Source organism: Scomber scombrus, chromosome 2 (assembly GCF_963691925.1).
Source record: "Scomber scombrus chromosome 2, fScoSco1.1, whole genome shotgun sequence".
Classification (NCBI taxonomy): domain Eukaryota; kingdom Metazoa; phylum Chordata; class Actinopteri; order Scombriformes; family Scombridae; genus Scomber; species Scomber scombrus.
In genome coordinates, this window is record NC_084971.1 from 6757694 (window position 1) to 6775099 (window position 17406).

General features: G+C 39.2%; 2 protein-coding genes across 3 annotated transcripts; one reads left to right on the forward strand and one right to left on the reverse strand.

Moving 5' to 3' along the window:
• The first annotated feature begins 437 nt into the window (after positions 1 to 437).
• unc93b1 (unc-93 homolog B1, TLR signaling regulator) lies at positions 438 to 10768 on the forward strand. 2 transcript variants are annotated; one of them, XM_062440099.1, is made up of 13 exons: positions 438 to 570; positions 1869 to 1985; positions 2140 to 2281; positions 2411 to 2564; positions 2671 to 2832; positions 4838 to 4967; positions 5106 to 5199; positions 6187 to 6311; positions 6546 to 6728; positions 6926 to 7199; positions 7300 to 7421; positions 7590 to 7712; positions 9067 to 10768. In XM_062440099.1, the coding sequence occupies exons 2-13, from the start codon at positions 1869 to 1871 to the stop codon at positions 9343 to 9345; spliced, it is 1905 nt and encodes a 634-aa protein (XP_062296083.1). In that variant the 5' UTR covers positions 438 to 570; the 3' UTR covers positions 9346 to 10768. The 2 variants fall into 2 exon arrangements, with proteins under 2 accessions (XP_062296083.1, XP_062296095.1); XM_062440111.1 differs by having other exon boundaries at positions 459 to 570; positions 1866 to 1985.
• Positions 10769 to 11822: 1054 nt separating this feature from the next.
• Positions 11823 to 16645, reverse strand: cryba1l2 (crystallin, beta A1, like 2). Its single transcript, XM_062428139.1, has 5 exons — positions 16571 to 16645; positions 16352 to 16470; positions 13075 to 13216; positions 12668 to 12810; positions 11823 to 11970 (listed from the first exon to the last, which is right to left on the reverse strand). The coding sequence occupies exons 1-5, from the start codon at positions 16643 to 16645 to the stop codon at positions 11823 to 11825; spliced, it is 627 nt and encodes a 208-aa protein (XP_062284123.1).
• Between the last annotated feature and the right edge of the window lie 761 nt (positions 16646 to 17406).

Consider the following 17406-nt stretch of genomic DNA (forward strand, 5'->3'; position numbering starts at 1 on the left):
TGAAAAAAATATTCTAGGGAAGTTACAGTAAATTTGCAAATTGTTGAAAATGAAAATACATAAGTTTTATTTTATACAAATTGCAGCTTTTATCCCAATATTACAATATTTCCGAAAGAAATTCCAAATGACTCATCACCGCCTGATAGTGTGTGATACTAAACATTAGGAAGGCCTCAAATAGTTCCATCTATTAAAACAGCAGGCAGAACTGGGTGCTTTTGAGTGGAGTTCCCCTGGACCTCAATGCATTGGTATTTTGAAGCACTAATCAAAACACAAAAAATGAATAATGATAGAATAAAGCCCTGTGAGTGGCCTGCCGGGTTCAGGTGAGAAGTCCATCCCACCTGCAGAGTGGGGGCAGGGTTTGTAAATGCGTGACTGTACCTTTAAGACAAGCACAGATGAGAGTGAGGAAGTGAAGACTATACTGACTTTCGTTTCCCTGGTGAAACTTTTATAAATACTTCCAGCTTGTGCTGTGGAAAGGGGAACTGACAGCTGCAGTTTGCGCTGTTTCTGAGCCTCAGGTGGACTAACTTTTCACTGGTGTCTGCGCGGAACACGGTGAGTGATTTTCAGGCTGATTATAACCGGAAAAAAGGCGTATTGCAGTCTTCATGATAGTATTTGACACTCATGAATTTGATAAATCTAAAATACGTGTCATGCATCAACGTAAAGAGAGTCATAATATGTTATAACTATGCGTCTCTGTTCAGATAGATATTACCACACAGACAGTGGATGCAGTAATATCAAATAATAGTACCACTAATGCACTTTAAACCTATGAATACTATTAAGTTAAGTCCAGCAGTATTCAAGGGACTTTTGAAAGGTAAGTCTGTGAACAAGAGTGGAGAATGAGGTTTCTTGTATGGAAATATTTAATGTTTAATAGCCATTTGTTTATAATGTTAATGTATGCTTGATATTGGAGAAAGATTTCTAGAGTCTACAGAGGCATACTAGCAGAAATAAAGCTGTATTAACTGCTAACATTTAACAGAACACGTTTAACATTAGACTGAATCCCTTTTTTATAAACAAATAAATAAATGTATTTAATATCGGTAACAGTTATCAAGTTATAATGAAGGGATAAGGCTATAAATAATTCAATTTCATTAACCATATAACTAGATTTCATGGACTGAGCTTTTATCTGAATGTGATAAATGATCATATTGTCAAACAACCTAATTTATGGTCGAGTATATGAGTTTATTTTTCTAATAAAATGTTTTTCAGCACATAAAACAGTTCAAATAGCTAAAAGATAAACTTACAGAAATGATGTCAGTGAACTGTGTTTGAAGCTCTAAGAAAGAAGGATGTGAAATTAAGAATAAAAGAGAACATGTGGCTCCCATAACACTAAAAGAGAAAAAGGCACAAATCTTTTTCTTAAAAGGTACAATTTAACAATTTAAAATGTCAGTTTTACTTTAAATTACATGATTAACACAGCAACAACCCAGGAGGATCAGGGGAGATGATGTATTTTGGAACCTTTGTGCACATGTTGTTTGCTTTGTCTCATAAAGTTAAACGTTCATAACTTAAAGAGGTAATTATCCAGATTTTCCTGTCTTATTTTATCCTGAATTTTTTCATGATTCTTTTTGTGTGTGTGTGTGTGTGTGTGGTTTGTGAAAGCTTTAAAGATCATCTAAAGGTAGTGTTAATCATTTAAACCCTTTTTGTTGAACGTCATGCACAGACATGTGATGCTTACTGTAACAGGAGTTGTGGGAGTAATAAAGGAACAAGATATGACATCACTCTGATTGGTTTAGATTGTTGCAGAAGCTGCAGTTAACCATCTGTTAATAGAGTGTACTGCTCCTTTTGGTCAGCAGATGGAGGCAACAGATGTGGAAGAGCTGCTCGGAGACCGTGATCAGCTTGTAGCGCCTCCTAATGGAAATGTGAACGAACTGCTGGATGTGGGGCAAGATGATAACATGCAGGGCCAGGTGAGCTCCCTGCTACCCTCAGAACGCCAGTCTCTGTGATTCTCAGGTTTTGGGTGATAGATAACACCCTCCTCCATTGGTGTGATTCAATTCCACCACCTTTGCTCTTATCAAACAGTTGCATCACCCTTTTTTCCCCTCATTTTTTCTTGAGGTGGAGGAGTTTCTGGGCCCGCAGGCTGAGTACAATGAGGAGGAGGAGGAGAGGAAGTACTACAGGAGGAAGAGGTTGGGGGTCATCAAGAATGTTCTTGCAGCCAGTTTTGGAGCCATGATCGTGTATAGTGTGTATATGGGTGAGTAGGACTGTATGTATGTGTGTGTTTGAAAAGAGCAAAGTCATTGAAACACACACATTGACAGAGTTGCAGAGGCTCTGATAGGTTCTTATTTTTATACACAAGTTGTGTGTTGGTGTGCTACAGGCCTTCTACAGATGCAGCTGATCCTTCATTATGATATGACCTACCGAGAAGTTAAGTACAGCAACCTTGGCCTGGAGGACATCGACCGCAAGATGATGATGGGCATCAACGTCACGCCCATTATAAGCCTGCTGTACACCCCCATACTCATCAGGTAGACTCACACAGATACACAAACACTAATAATAGAACCTTTCTCTTCTCTATATTTAGCTGTCCTTGCTCTATCTGGGGTGTATACTTTTCTACTTTGCTTTCAGGTTTCTAGGTACTAAGTGGATGATGTTCCTGGCTTCAGGAATCTACGCACTATTCGTCTCGACCAATTACTGGGAGCGTTACTACACCTTGGTTCCGTCAGCCGTCGCAATTGGTGTGGCCATTGTGCCGCTGTGGGCCTCCTTAGGAAGTTATATCACCAGGTAAGAAACAAGAAATGCAGGGATGGAGTCGGAGACGATGCTTTATAAGAGGTCAAGCTTACATCACAGCACTTTGAGCGTGATGTTACGCTTACCTTCAACAGACCAACATTATACCTAAACTTTACCTTCATGAATTTAACTGTTTCTCCCTTAAACTAAACCTGACCGTATATATGTAAGATCACTGTATACCTACAGTTAACTATCTTTAACCTAAACATAACCATTTATCTTTATCGATTCAAAGGTGATATGTAAGCATAAGCATTAAAGCTTTAAAAAAAAGAGTAAATCAGTGACATATGTCCAATGGACTCAACAAACATGTTCAAATCCAAATAACTGCCTTCTTTGGTCATATGATCTACTGGAGTTTTGGGAGAGCAGAGAGTTACAAAAAAAAACTGGTGACATTATTATTTATTGTGGGACATGTTATGCCTGTATTGGACGATTCCAACAGAGAGATGATAGTGACCCAGGGAACAACTTGTTGGATTTTAATCAGATTTTATGGTCAGTGCCTGAATCCAATAGCCTGAAGGGCCCCCCAGCAGATTTTCTCTTCTAATAGACAATATAATAAAACAATACATCTCTGTTCCTCCCCCACTGTGCAGTAATATGATTAAATACAACAGTTCAGCCATTTTATTATCCCAGATGGGAAACTTAAAAAACACCCAACACAAGTACAAAAACAGAAAACACAAAAACAAATAGTACGAAAATGTTTCCTGTACATACAAATATCTGTAAAATGTATATGTGCAAATTAAGCAGAGTTATTACACAGAGAACAAAATAGTTTTTACTCTTATTTTACTCCTATTAATTTTTACTCTAAATCTACAGCCTGAGTGAAGAGTTTCAAACGTAAAGTAAAGGAATATGCAACATGTAAGGACAAAATTGAAACAAATCAAGTCTTAAAACATTTTGACACATTTACCCTCTTCTAAACAGGGTCGTATGATTACATGATCATCAAGTGGGATCAACCTGTAAACACTCAGTACACCTGGAGCTTTTGTGGCCCCTGGAGTTCTGGGGCCCGGAGCTGTTGTTTACTTTGAATGGCCGATGATCCAACCTTGAATTGTGAGAAAATTTAATCTAAATGATCTCTTTAGCATAACTTTATTGCAATTTCTTGTCGCCTGTGGGCTGACACTGATGTATCTGTAATAAGATAAAATCAGATGAAAATGCTGACATGAGTTAAGGAGCTACTGGTCATTTAGCTGAGCCATTGTTGCTTTTATTTTTTTAGTACATTTGTTAAAAACTGTTAAATATGAATATACACTTCAATCTGTGATGTATTCATCTCCTCTGATAAAGCACAAATTACGCTTGCTTGTATGCTGTCAGCGTTTGTTAACCTGCTGTGTCAAATAATTATGACGAGACTCATCAGAATCATTAGCTGCTCCAAGTAAGTCTGTTAACAGAAATGTAACAATACCTTATATTGATTCAGTCGATATAAAGCTCCTGATGTGACAAGTGTCAAGCTGAGATCTTTTTGTTACCACTTGATTTTTGTTTAGTTCTTTTGTGATTCATGCTGCAGAGAAACAATTGTATCATTCCAATGTCTCAAGAAGCTCTTTTATAAAGTTGAGTGCAGAAAGAAACAGAAAATAGTCAATTAAAGGCACATTTCCAAGCTCTATACTTTTAAATCTAATCAAACTATTATTGAACAGCAATCGTTACACCTCGAATATTCAGCACTCAGAGCAAAGCTTAGATTTCAGTGTGTGAAATTTTTTTGGTTTATATGTTGAACTTTATAAAACTTTGATGTGGCGTTTTTTGCCCTTTGTGGGTGGTTTGATAATTGTGTAAACCTCATGCACAGAGGGAGTGTTCGGTTATGTGATTGTGTGAACTTTAAATATACTATTACGTCAAAATAACTATATTTTTAGTAAAGTAAATGTATCTTTGTTTTCTGTGTTTTTCTCTCATCACACCACACAAACACGACGCGCAGGATGGCTCAGCAGTACTACGAGTACGTCAACTACAGAGAAGAGCACGTGCAGGAGCAGAAGAAGCTACCTAAAGGAGCTTGCCACAAATACATCATCGTCTTCCAGTCGGTCTTCAACATCATCTTCCATGTGAGTCCTCTCCAGCGTGGACGTCGATCGTTCACTGACGCTTTCGTTCATTTCATTTTTTTTTATGTTGAACAAATAGAGGACTGTGTTAAACTTAAGAAAAACAAATCCTAATCCCGTTTCTCTCTACCTCTTCAGCTCAGTTTGGTCTTCGCCGAGTTCCCCATGCGTCTCGTCCTCAACGGCTACCTGCATGAGAACAAACACATTCTCTGCAAAGTCAAACACTGCGGTAAAGACACACATCACTTCACCCCCCACTGATAAACAATGACAGATAAATACGCCCTCTCTTTATCCACTGTCATATAAATCATTGACTGTTAGCATTGATGAAAAAAGAAAGTACAAAGAATCAAAACACTTTGTGAAATGTGAAAGAGGTGGCTCGTAGTGAGTCTTTCAACATCTTATCGCTCAGTATTTTTTTGAAATTCCACAAACTTTACTCTTATCACCTTGTTTATATTTGCAGGAGGCAGCCGTTTCAGTAGAAAAGCTTTAATAAAGACAATGTAGCTCCCTGCCAAACTTAATAAACAGTTTGATACCACATACACTGGATCAACTTTAAGACTTAATGCTGCACCCAAGTGGCTAAATAAATTATTGCATTTTAAATAATTAATTGACTTCAAGTTTCATGTCAAAAACTAAAACTTGTATACCTCATGACCTCTCTGTTTTTTTAGACTCCCGGTTTCACAAATAACCATGAAGTGCATGAAGTGGAAGTACATGTGCTAATTTGTCCAATAACCAGTATGTATTTAAAAGCAGCACGGTGGTAAAAGAAACCAAAGTTGCCTCCTAAAGCTGCTACAGTATGAAACTAGTGAAGAGCAATACTTATGCTAAAGCTGACACATTTTTTTGTGGTATGCATACCTTAGAAAGGGATCCCAAGAATGCTTCTGTTTTTATTATGAACAACAATAAGAGGAAATCGAACAGTAGAGAGGTTAACACAACATTTTCACAATACAATACTGCGTTCATATACAAAAACACACACATCCTGGTTTTCTTTCAAAGCTGTTACCGCTGTTCCCTTTCAGCTTTTCAATGTAGATTTTAATCATTCTGTTCATTCTTCATGTCCTAAATAGCAGAGATACAGCCTCATGTGTTAACGCATTAGATATGACTTGATTAAGACCCTGCCCTTCTTTCCATCACCTTGTTTTCTGATGGCTGTACCCTCCTCTTCCTCTGCCAGGTGCCTCAATCAGTGGCATAATCCCCGGCTTCAACACCACCGTGTTGACCAAGCTGCCGCGCTCCATGCTGCTCATCCAGGTGGAAAGCGTCCTCATGGGCTTTGCCTTCCTCGCCATGCTCATCGTAAGATCTCAACTCCCCGACACACGCAAACACACACACACACCTCTGTCTCCTTAGAATTCAGTGAGTTTAGCTGGTTGTTTAGGCGTTTTTTTTTTCCTAATAATCTCAAAGCTCCTTGTAAATCCCACTATATATCTATTTTTTATGTAAAGAAAAGAACATATATATATACATTGTTCTTACTTAATTTAATAATTCAAGGGAAATGAAACTGTCTACTACTTCACACAGTTCCTCTTGCTGTGTGGGGCTGCCTATCGTCCGACAGAAGAGATCGACCTCCGCAGCATAGGCTGGGGAAACATCTTCCAGCTGCCTTTCAAACACCTGAGAGACTACAGGCTGCAACTTCTCGTCCCCTTCTTCATCTACAGCGGATTTGAAGTGTTGTTTGCCATCACTGGATTTTCCCTGGTATGGAGTAGAGTAGCTTTTAGTTGCAATGTTTAGTTACTGTTTTATCAGTTTAGGAGATAGTTAAATAAAAACCCAAAATATGTGATAAATTTGCTTAGTTTGAAAAGCAAGCTGGAGGTATAATGGTGCAGGTAGATTTTAGTAATAAGGACAGAAAATATGTAATTTCTGTCTTTCTTTCCCTCTCTCCACAGTCCTATGGTGTATGTGTATTGGGCCTAAAAAGCATGTGGCTCCTCATTGTCGTCTACGGCCTCTCCTGCTCCGTCTTCTCTTCCCTCTCCTTGTGCCTCCTACGCCTCCCTCGCTGGGTGTGTCTGATGGGGGGAGCCGCTGTGCACTTTGTGCTGCTGGTGACTCTAATGGCGTTAGATCTGCCTCCAAATAATCCAAAATATCTCGGCCCTTTGCTGGTGATTAGTGTGCTGTGGGGACTTGGCACTGCCCTTAACAAGACAGGCGTCAGCAGTGAGTAGCAGCTGCAGTAACGATGTCTGCGTGTACTGTGCATTAATTTTGTTAATATATGACATGTCTCGGCATAAACGCCTCTGTGTGTGTGTGTCAGCCCTGCTCAGTATGCTGTATGCTGAGGAAAAAGAACGTCTGGACTTCGTCTACACCATCTATCACTGGTGGCAGGCCCTTGCCATCTTCATAGTTTACCTCTGGTCCTACCTGCCTATGAGGGTATGTGACTGTGTGTGTGTGTGTGTGTGTGTGCGTGCGTGTGTGTGTGTGTGTGTGTGTGTGTGTGTGTGTGTGTGTATGTGTGTGTGTGTAGAGTGAATGTTTAGTGTGTGTTTGTGCCTATTTTTTGTCCCTTACATCTTGTATTTTTTGTCCTCTCCCTCTCAGGCCAAAATCTCTATCTTATTGGCCACGTTACTGCTGGCAAGCTACTGCTATTGGGTGATGGAGCGTCGCCTCGCTAGGAATGTGATTCCCAGACGGCCTCGGATCCCTCGGCCAAGGCACAAGGTAACCAGTCACAGTGTGCCACGAATTTAACAAATTCCAACAAGGAGTCTATCTTCCAGTGAGGGCAGCTATGGTAAAATGACTATCATGTTACTGCAGAACGAGTTGAATAAAATCAACCGTCATTTTCGCCAATATTGCCATCGTGAATAAAAACAACCAGTGGCAGTTTTTTAATTGCTCATTTGTTTCATCATTTTTGCAATTTCAGCTTTAAGCATTTCTTTGCTAATTTCAAATCAAATCTTTTACTTAATATAGCTCTCACTGGAATGAATAAGCAGCCCCCTATGATCTCATGCACTGTTGGATATAGTAAATAAATTGTGGATAAAGTTGAAAGTGTAGACAGATTATATTTACTGTAGTTTATATGGCATAGTTATATTAAATAAGCAGTACTCCTCTGTAGGTAATGTAAGTAGTGTCTTGCTGGGCCCATGTGGGCTGAGAAGCTTTGGATAAATTATACTTCAATATTAAATATTCATACAAGAATATATAAGAAGATGGAATTGAGTTCATAATTTTTCTTGTAAGTGTGATATTACACATGAGAATGTACTATCACACTTACATGGCTGCTTAGTGGAGGCAAAAACAGAAGCTGAGTTCAACCGTTTGTTTGTCATTTTTACCCGTGGTTTGGTAAAATAGCAGAAGTGCCGTTGCTAGGGTTACCTGCAAACTATTATACCACGTACTCTGACTTAGACTAAAGTTCAGACTGGTGACCCAAAGCACAACTACATTTGAAGTTTCATGTTACATTCTTTTAGCCACCTCCTGCTATCCAATCAGAATTGTTCATGATTAAAGTGTAACTTCTGAGATCACACCCGCAGCTTATTTATAGGTTTGAGTGTGAATGCAGTGGGCCACTTTACTGCCTTTCTTTAATCAATCCCTTCTCTGTTTAAGCTTGGTGTGTTCATTACTTGGCATCTCAAGTAAAACTGTCCAAAGCCTCTACTGAAGCTAAAGCTGTCAGATCAGCAACTGATTTAAACCCAACAGTCACAACTTTGCAGAAGATCAAATCTAACTTCACACCAAAAAATCTATTTTTTTCTGGAACCAACAATGCTTTTTGCATCCAGCATGTAAATGTGTCACTCCAAGAAACTCTGTTTATCTCAGAAATAATAATTAAGCTATTAAGATGGAGTGTGTGGTGAGATTTTAACTCTTGGAAACATTAATTTGTCTTGCGCTGTACCAACGTGCTATGGAAGAAATCCTTCAACTGTGTAGGAGTGAATTAAATCTCATTAATTGCAAACACATTTCGACTTAAGAGTGACTCACTTCCTCTCCCCGGTTATCAATAGAACATAAAAATCTATGTCCGCAGGTCAAAGGCTACCGCTACCTGGAAGAGGACAACTCAGATGAGTCAGACTCTGAGAAAAGTGAAGAGGACGAGACTGAGGAGGAGGAGGAGGAGGAGGAGGAGAGGAAGGACGACGACGAGCATGTGGCGGAGGAGATCGGAGCAGAGGACAGAGAGGAAGGGGGCCAGGACGGAGGGGCCCAGGGATTTGACTCACCCGGCGCCAGGAGGAGAGGGGCCGAGGGTCACCGCCACAGATGGGAGGATGCCTATGAAAGGGAAGAGCAGGAGGGATGGTGAGAGAGGATAAAGAGGAGGAGAAAAGGGAGAGATGGTGGACAGATGACACCGACACAGGAGAATGGGAGAAATGCTGGAAGCTAATATTCATGAAACCATTCATATTTTTTTTACTGAGATTTATCCTTCATAAAATTCTTATATACTACACTAAACAGAACACACATTTTTCTGGCATGATCTTTAATTATTCACTGTGCGACTTCACAACAGTGATCCAAAAAACAAGGTAAAGGTACAGCAACTAGAAATGCTGAATTTCTGTAAAATAACAGGCATCATGAAGGATAGCACACACTGGATAAAACAAGACTGAAACTCACATACAACTTTTGTTTTTTTTCTTCTGCTGCACAGTTTGTGGCTCATACCAAAAGTGCTGATAATTATTGCAGCTGCTTTTTGTACTTCATCAAGTAGAAAAAAAAACCTTTCTTTAAAAATATGCACCTACCTGCAAAGACAGAACTGAAAGCAACTGAAAAAGAAATGAGGAATTGATTTTCTCTGTTTATCCCGCGGGGTGAAATGTGTTGTGATGGAGTCACTTTCAGAGAGCCTTGCTGGATGTGAACAGCATAAACAGCCTGAGTTATATTTGTTCTTGTGAACCCCTGAACTTATGCACATTTATTTAAGGAAACCTATCAGAAGAAATCAGAAGTTCAGACACGTGTCTGTTGCACTGATGTATCTCCTGGGCTGGGTTAAACGTGCTTTCTGCAGAAGCTAAATATGAATATGACTGTATGAATGTATTTAGTTGGGTTCAATTTGAAACAGGTACCAGGGTCAGTCATGTACGACCAAAGCCAGTAAGGTACACATTTTAGTTAACATTGGCCTCAAGTGACTATTAACGCTTAACTTAAATTCAGCAATGAACAAGACAAAGAGTCTGCAGCCAAGCTAGCAGCTCCTTGAGGCTACTTGTGTGCTAATGTTAGCATGCTAACATGATCACAATTACAATTAAACACAATGTTAACATGGGGATGCTTGGCAGGTATAGCGTTTACCATGTTCATTATATTTTGGTGTGTTAACATGCTAACATTAGCTAATTAGCACTAGACACAAAAGGTACAGGTGATGCTGACTAGAGGATAGTCAGGGGTTCATTGCCTCATACAGCGTTCTCTGGGGACCATGAATGTGTTTATAACATTTCATTGCAATTGATTGAACACATTCAGATTATGTCTGAAACTATTAATGGATCAGAGTGTCCGCATGCTGTTAATAAGCCTAGAAAGTATTGTGATTTTTTGTGTAAATCTGAGACTTCACAAAGTATTAAAATGTTCTACAGTACAGTCATTAAGAGGTACTATTTTTTCATGACGCAACAACAGCTTTATTTGAGTCAAATCCATATTCTTTTAAAGATTTATAACTGGTCTGGTTGCATATACAAACCAATATGGCACAAAGGTTTTACTATGTCCATTTTATGAAGTCATTACACCTACATTTTGTTTTACTCAACAATTTTTTTGTGTGTTGGTTTGATTCGTGAATCATGAGAAAAGTAATCAATAATCATGACTACAAGCTGTAATGCCTTCATTGTAATGGTGAAGTATTTCATGTGTTTTTGTGGGTACATACTCAAACATATTTAATTGACTCTGTTGGGAATGTAATCACTGTCAGAAATGCTATTTAAACCAGCTGTCAAAAGCACAAACAGTAGAGAGTTATAACTTAGTTCTCAGTGTACTGACGCCAAAGCTACTCAATGGCTCTTTCATTTCTTTGAAGTTATGAATTTATGTAATATAATGTTACTGATTTTGTGTGAAACTGTTGCTGTTTCCTGGAATATATTTTGTACTTCTCTCTTGAATACAGCTGCAAATTTGACTAAAAATTGTGTTGAAGTCTATTGCTGCTGTGATTCTTAGTGGGTGGGTGGTGTGTTGTGAAAGCCACTGACTTCAGTGACTTTCATAACTAGTGACGACCTAACAAATATCGCCATGGAAACTTGAGAAAAATCCAAGAATAGCATGATTAAGTTAATTTCTCATTGCTCATATTGTGATACAATACTCCTATTGAAAATATGTTTATTGGTGTTTTAATCATTTTTAGTAATTTAGATTAATTTAACAACGCTTCATTTTATAGTTTGTGTGCTGCCAGACATTCTCTCTTCATACTTTAACTCACACAGGAATCACAGAAACAACTTCTTATGTTCTGAATTGAAACTTTATTTCACTTATAGCAAAACAAAATACTTCTGAGTATTAACAGAAATATGAATATGAGCTGAGATAAAGAGGTAGCTTCTTATAGGACTGATGTTTTACTTTTTCGTCACTTTGTGGTCCTGACGAATGAAGCCCTAAGCTCAGAATCAAACCTGAAAGTCAGGCTTTGGGCTCATATTCAGGCTCCTGAAGCACAACACCCAGGTGATGGTCTGAGCCCGGGCGCCGTTGCTGCCGCCGGTGTGGATCTCTTCCCTCTTAGTGCCTGATGCGCCTGATGGACTGGATCTTTGGAGTCTGGCAGTGAGAGCCCCAGTTCTTCCAGTGCTGGTAGTCTCCGCTGTGTCTCTCACACTCCATGATGTACTGCTGGCCTCTGTAGCCGGGGTACTCGTAGCACACAAAGCTGTACAAACACAGGTGACAGAGGAGGGTAAGAAGAGCTGATACAGTCTCATAAGTTTCTTCATGTGAACACATTTTAAACATGTGTTTAAAGAACAAATGCTGTATGTTGTATTCCATTTAACCCCATCAGAACCACAATTGCTTAATCAGTTAGTAGTGGGATTTTATTGTCTCAATAGGGTCTCAATAGTTTTCTGAAGTTTCCATAGATACCATTCATGTCATGGTGATTTGAAATCTGTATATTACAAGCCGCCTCCAGTCATGCTAGCAGCTGTGTAACTCTCAGCTCTTGTAAAGAAAAACTTGTGAATATTTATAACTGCAGATTTGGATCTTATTAAAAAAAGAGAACTAATTAACTTTTACGAATGACTTACTAACACTTGTTAACTACAGAGTGCAGACATGATAACAAGGCATGGGGCAACCCCAAAGTTAATCTTTTAACTTATCTATAAAGCATTAGTAAATTTTTTATTAACCATGAATAAACTCATTTTTTTTAAAACATCTGCATCTTTTATAAAGGATGCCTTATTAGAAAGCTGCAGTGATATGTCTTATAGGTTTTTTCTCCTCCTGTCTTGATTTTATGCCTCCTTTATCTCCATAAAATCCACAAAGATGTCTTCCTGATAAAAAGCTACCAATCAGCTTGATGTAGAAGGTGCTGGGATGAAGCACGGACTTACGCTCCACACTGCACATGCATGGACTCCACCTCAGGCTTGAACCATCCCATGGCCTGCAGGGAGGGGTAGTCGTCGCTCAGCTCGGTGCAGCGGCCCATGAAGTTCTCCTTCTCGAAGATCATCATACGGCTGCTTTGGTGAGACTGTGGAGGGGGCGGATGGAGAGGGAGAGATGGAAAAGAACAGCGAGTCAGTATGTGTGTTACCGTTGGAGCTGTCAGACAGATGTACAGCGAGAGCAGACGTTCGACACTGAGTTGTCTTTCTATTTTTGGGCTGTCTCAGTCACTCGCTGTGTGGCTCAGTCCTCTGTCACTCTGTCACTCAGTCACTCATGATCATCTCCTGCTCTTTCACTCCCACCTCCCTCTCTCATTGTAGCCCTCCCCTCCCTTTCAGGTACTCACAGCGCAGTAGACGGGGCGGAAGGACATGAAGCGCTCTGTGTGGTAGGACAGGGAGCCGCTGTAGGCCGCCCAGTTGGGGTACTCTCCTCTCTCCAGGATGAACTGCTGGCCCTGGAAGTCATGGTGCTCGAAACCAACCCAACTGGACAGAGAGGTGGAAAGGGTCAAATGAATGAGTGACAGGGGTACAAAGAGTTTAGCCGATTCAGACTGGAGATAAAACAAACAGATGACAGGTGACATTAAACATGATGAGAGGAGATAAGAGAGGGGGGGAAAGGCCTGCAGATCCCTCTAGTGGTCAGAAGCAACACTACACGTAAATAGGAGGATGATAAGTTGTTAAGAATCCTGATTGGATGATTTAAAAAAAAATGTTAATTGTGGAAAAGGTTTCATCTTTAAATTCAATATCTGCCATTTTCCAAAGGATTGTACTATTTTTTCAAGATTCAGGAAAACCTTAGCTGAATTTACAAAATGACATTAATGAAAAAATAAGTTTCTAAGTTCTAATGATACAAACGTGACAAGTTCCTGTCAGGTTGCACAGAGAAGAAGAAAAGGATATTTAATGTATCATTAACTGTATGACAAAGAAAAGTCTGGAACCAGAAATTTAGCTTTAAGAGTTACGAAAACTTTGAATCCGATCATCAAAATAGCTGCAGATTAATTTGTATTTGATCATTTTAGTTTGTTGACTTTGATTCTGCAAAAACAGCTTTTGGAGCTCAGCAACTATATTTGAATCTTTAATCCATAAATGATGTATACTGCTGCACTGTCGGCAAGATTCTGAGTGAATCTCTCACTGAAGAGTTAGAGCTAAATCTGCAGTCAGCTGCTGAAGTCAGCAGGTGCTGGAGAATCAATTGGCAAGCTTTGCATAACATGACTAAGACCTGGGCTGCTCAAAGTAAAGTTTTGGTCTTAAATGCGTCAAAATACTGAGGGTGACGTGAGTATGCTCTTACTCTCACTCTGAATTAAGAATAAACGCTGTGCGTAAGTGTTAAGACTGATCCACTGCTGCTGAATTATTTGAATGAGCTCGGAAGGTTTTGTAACTGTGTGAGGAAACTCCGACAGATGGCTGTGTTACGCACGCAGAGACACGCTTACCTAGGAAGAGAGAAGATGCTTAGAGATCCTCGGCCTAATACTGTGTTGAATTTAGTGAGAATCCGATCAAAATGATAAAAACTACAATAACTATCAGCATTTGGCCATTCTGAAAAAAGAATTCATTTCAAATTTAGCTTGACACTATCTTCCAAAACTGATAGAATCTAAAACTTGTGTCCTGCCTCTTTTTAAGTTAAATATTTCATGTTCAAATTAAACTCTGTATTATCTGATCTGGAAAAACAGTAATAATCAAAGACCTCATTAAAGCACAAAGTCGCATTTAAAATTAAACATGTGTCCTTGTTCAGCTCATGCATCTCATACATTTTAACATTAACATTATCAATTCTAACTTAACATGAAGAGCATATGTGTGTATGTGACACAGTGAATATTCTCAGAGGGATTCATCATCACAGGTTGTGCATTAAAATGTGATGAATGGGTGATGCAGCATTGACGTGTAAGCTTTTGGAGGCCTGTCATTGGCTGATTCGGTGACAGGGGGTGGGGGGCAATTTGGGTAGACATAGCTGTAGTTATTTATATCTAAGTTATTTTTAGGGGTGCATCTAGCAATTATTTAATTACCAAATAATCTACTGATCATGGCCTCAATTCATTGTTGTGGCTATGAAATGTTAAAAAAACTAGAAAATGCTCAGTGTTCAAAAATCTGCAGAGAAAAGCAGCAAATCCTCACATTTGAGAAGTTATTTTTTTTATTTTGTAGACCAATTATGTAATTACCTGACTAATTGTATCAGATTGACTTATTTTATAGCATTTATGAGTAACTGCAGTCAGCAACTGAGCACCACAGCTTAGCTCTTAAGTTAATTTTAGTGTTTTTTAATAAGAAAATTGTGTTGTAGGATCCTATTATAGGTTTTTGCTCCTGTCCCCCTAATTTTTATGACTTGTAAATCAAAGTTAAGACACATCTGTGGAAAAATTCTTCATTAATTTGATACTTTCTGGCCCACTTCAACCCCATCACCCTCATCCTTTCCTCTCCACCTCCCGTTTGAGTGTTTTTGAGGGCTTTCATTCAATTAAGCTCCCTCACAGCTCAACAATGCTGACTCACTCTCTTTCTATCGGCTTCCCCTCTTTACCTATCTGTGAGTGAACTTCCATCATCCCCAAAACCAGGTCGAGTGGAGTTGAAGTGGACTCTGTAACACTGAAACAACATCCTCCACTATCCCTAACTGAAAGTACATGTGCAGAAGGATCTTACGCATACTTACATATTTCCATTTCTGGATGTACTCATATATTATTTTCACAGTATGTTATCAGGTGTTGAAATTAAAACTGAAACAATAGCAACATAAACATATAGAATAGACTCATTGTTGCAGAACATGTGAAATTGGAGGTCGATGACAACTTCCACGATCAGTAGTTATAGTGATGGATTTATACTTGGGGTCAAGGCCTTAGATTAAAACAGTAAACCAGCTGGCATCCTCTAGAGGTCATGCTGATCTTTTACACCATGTAACTCTCACTTTTGGTGCTGAAAATATGACTGAAATAAAAATAAAAGTTGTGAGTGCAAAAACTGGAAGATAGAAATATAATAGTAACAGTATAGATAGTATAGTTTACATATGAATAGTGTTTTAAATAGTAAAATCCTTTGTGTATACACTTTATGAGACAAAGAAGTGTCACACGGTTTTACTAAAGGCACAAAAAACCCTTGTGTGGCCTCAAATTATCAATAGAATCTGCTGACCACAGGTGAGAGACACATTCCAGGTTTGAATAGCCAGCACAAAAGTGAGAGTCCAGCAGTGTAAATGGCTTTCAGTCTGGTTAAAAAGACTCTTTCTCTGTGTCTGAAAGAGCAGCAGTCCTGTTTATCCTGGGTGCCCCCCCCCCATGTGTAGGATGGAGTGACCTCTGAGGTGACAGCTTGGACACTACTTCCTCTATTATGATCTCTCTCTCTTTCCGTCTCACAGAAACAAACACACACTTACATAAACACCCATACACAAGCACAAGCACAAGCACAAGCACACACACACACACACACACACACACACACACACACACACACACACACACACACACACAGTCAGCCAGCCAGCTTTCCACAGAGACTTGCAGGCGTACAGGCTGTGTGACTCACGCTCCACTCTCCACTCGGACGGAACGGATGTTGTCCAGGCCGCACTCGTGGATGTTGCAACACTCGGAGGTGAACTCCAGACACTTGCCCTGGAAATGCTCCCTGTCGAACACAGTCACCTACATACACACAGAGAGAAGCAAGTAGGAGGTGTGAAGGTGTGTGTGCTATATGCGTGTTGATGAATATGTGTGTAAGTGTGTATGTGTGTGAATTCACCTTAAAGAAAGGGGCTGTACCCATGCTAGGGAAGTACATGGGGGAGGACATGTGGGTTCTGGTGATTCTATTCATGTCTAGAGAAAAGCAGAGAGACATGGATCAGAAAAGGAATAAAAAAAACATTCAATAAATAAAGTAAATAGTATTGTTTAATATATTAGATAAAAATAGTTATTTTTAATGTGAATTTTAAGTGAAGTGTAATAGTTTCTATTTGTTGTGAGGAAAAAAAATTACTAATAAATAAATAAATAAAATAAAATATTTCCCTCCATATGAATCAGGACATTTGACATTGAATTTACAATAAAAAAATCAACTATAAAGTAACAAGTCTGAGGTACAAACAGTGATCCTGTAAATCCAGCGCGTGGGAAAGTTTATCATTAGTTTCCCGCTCTGCTTACCTGGATGCTCTCCTCTCACTCCTCACACGTCAAATCCTCTTTAGGAGACTTTTGTGTGAATCTGGCGCTTCTGTTTTATACCGGCGTCCACGCGGGGCCTCGTGCCCGCGCGTGCGCGCGTATTGCCCCAACATACCAATGACTCTGAACGAGGAGAATTTGTTGAGTGTGAAGCTTGATACAATACAGGTAGATACTTCTGGTTCAATTCTTCAAATTAAGCTCTATTGAACAGAATAACCGTGTGTGTTGATTTAGATTTCAGTGTGATTGTTCCACATCATCATCCAGATGGTCACATGCTTTGTACATTTTGAAGTTATCACAATTCAAATTTAATTTTTCATTTTTATTTAAAAAATTAAAATAAAAATTTCCCCAAGTCACGGTTTATAAAACCTTTAACACCTTCTTTTTAAACATATT

Coding starts and splice junctions, on each gene's coding strand:
- unc93b1 (XM_062440099.1), top strand. CDS start 1,869: ATGGAGGCAACAGATGTGGAAGAGCTGCTCGGAGACCGTGATCAGCTT. Junction 2,565..2,670: donor TACACCCCCATACTCATCAG/GTAGACTCACAC, acceptor CTTTGCTTTCAG/GTTTCTAGGTACTAAGTGGA. Junction 4,968..5,105: donor TCTTCAACATCATCTTCCAT/GTGAGTCCTCTC, acceptor CTACCTCTTCAG/CTCAGTTTGGTCTTCGCCGA.
- cryba1l2 (XM_062428139.1), bottom strand. CDS start 16,645: ATGAATAGAATCACCAGAACCCACATGTCCTCCCCCATGTACTTCCCT. Junction 16,471..16,570: donor GTACAGCCCCTTTCTTTAAG/GTGAATTCACAC, acceptor GTGTGTATGTAG/GTGACTGTGTTCGACAGGGA. Junction 11,971..12,667: donor ATGCATGTGCAGTGTGGAGC/GTAAGTCCGTGC, acceptor GTGTTTGTACAG/CTTTGTGTGCTACGAGTACC.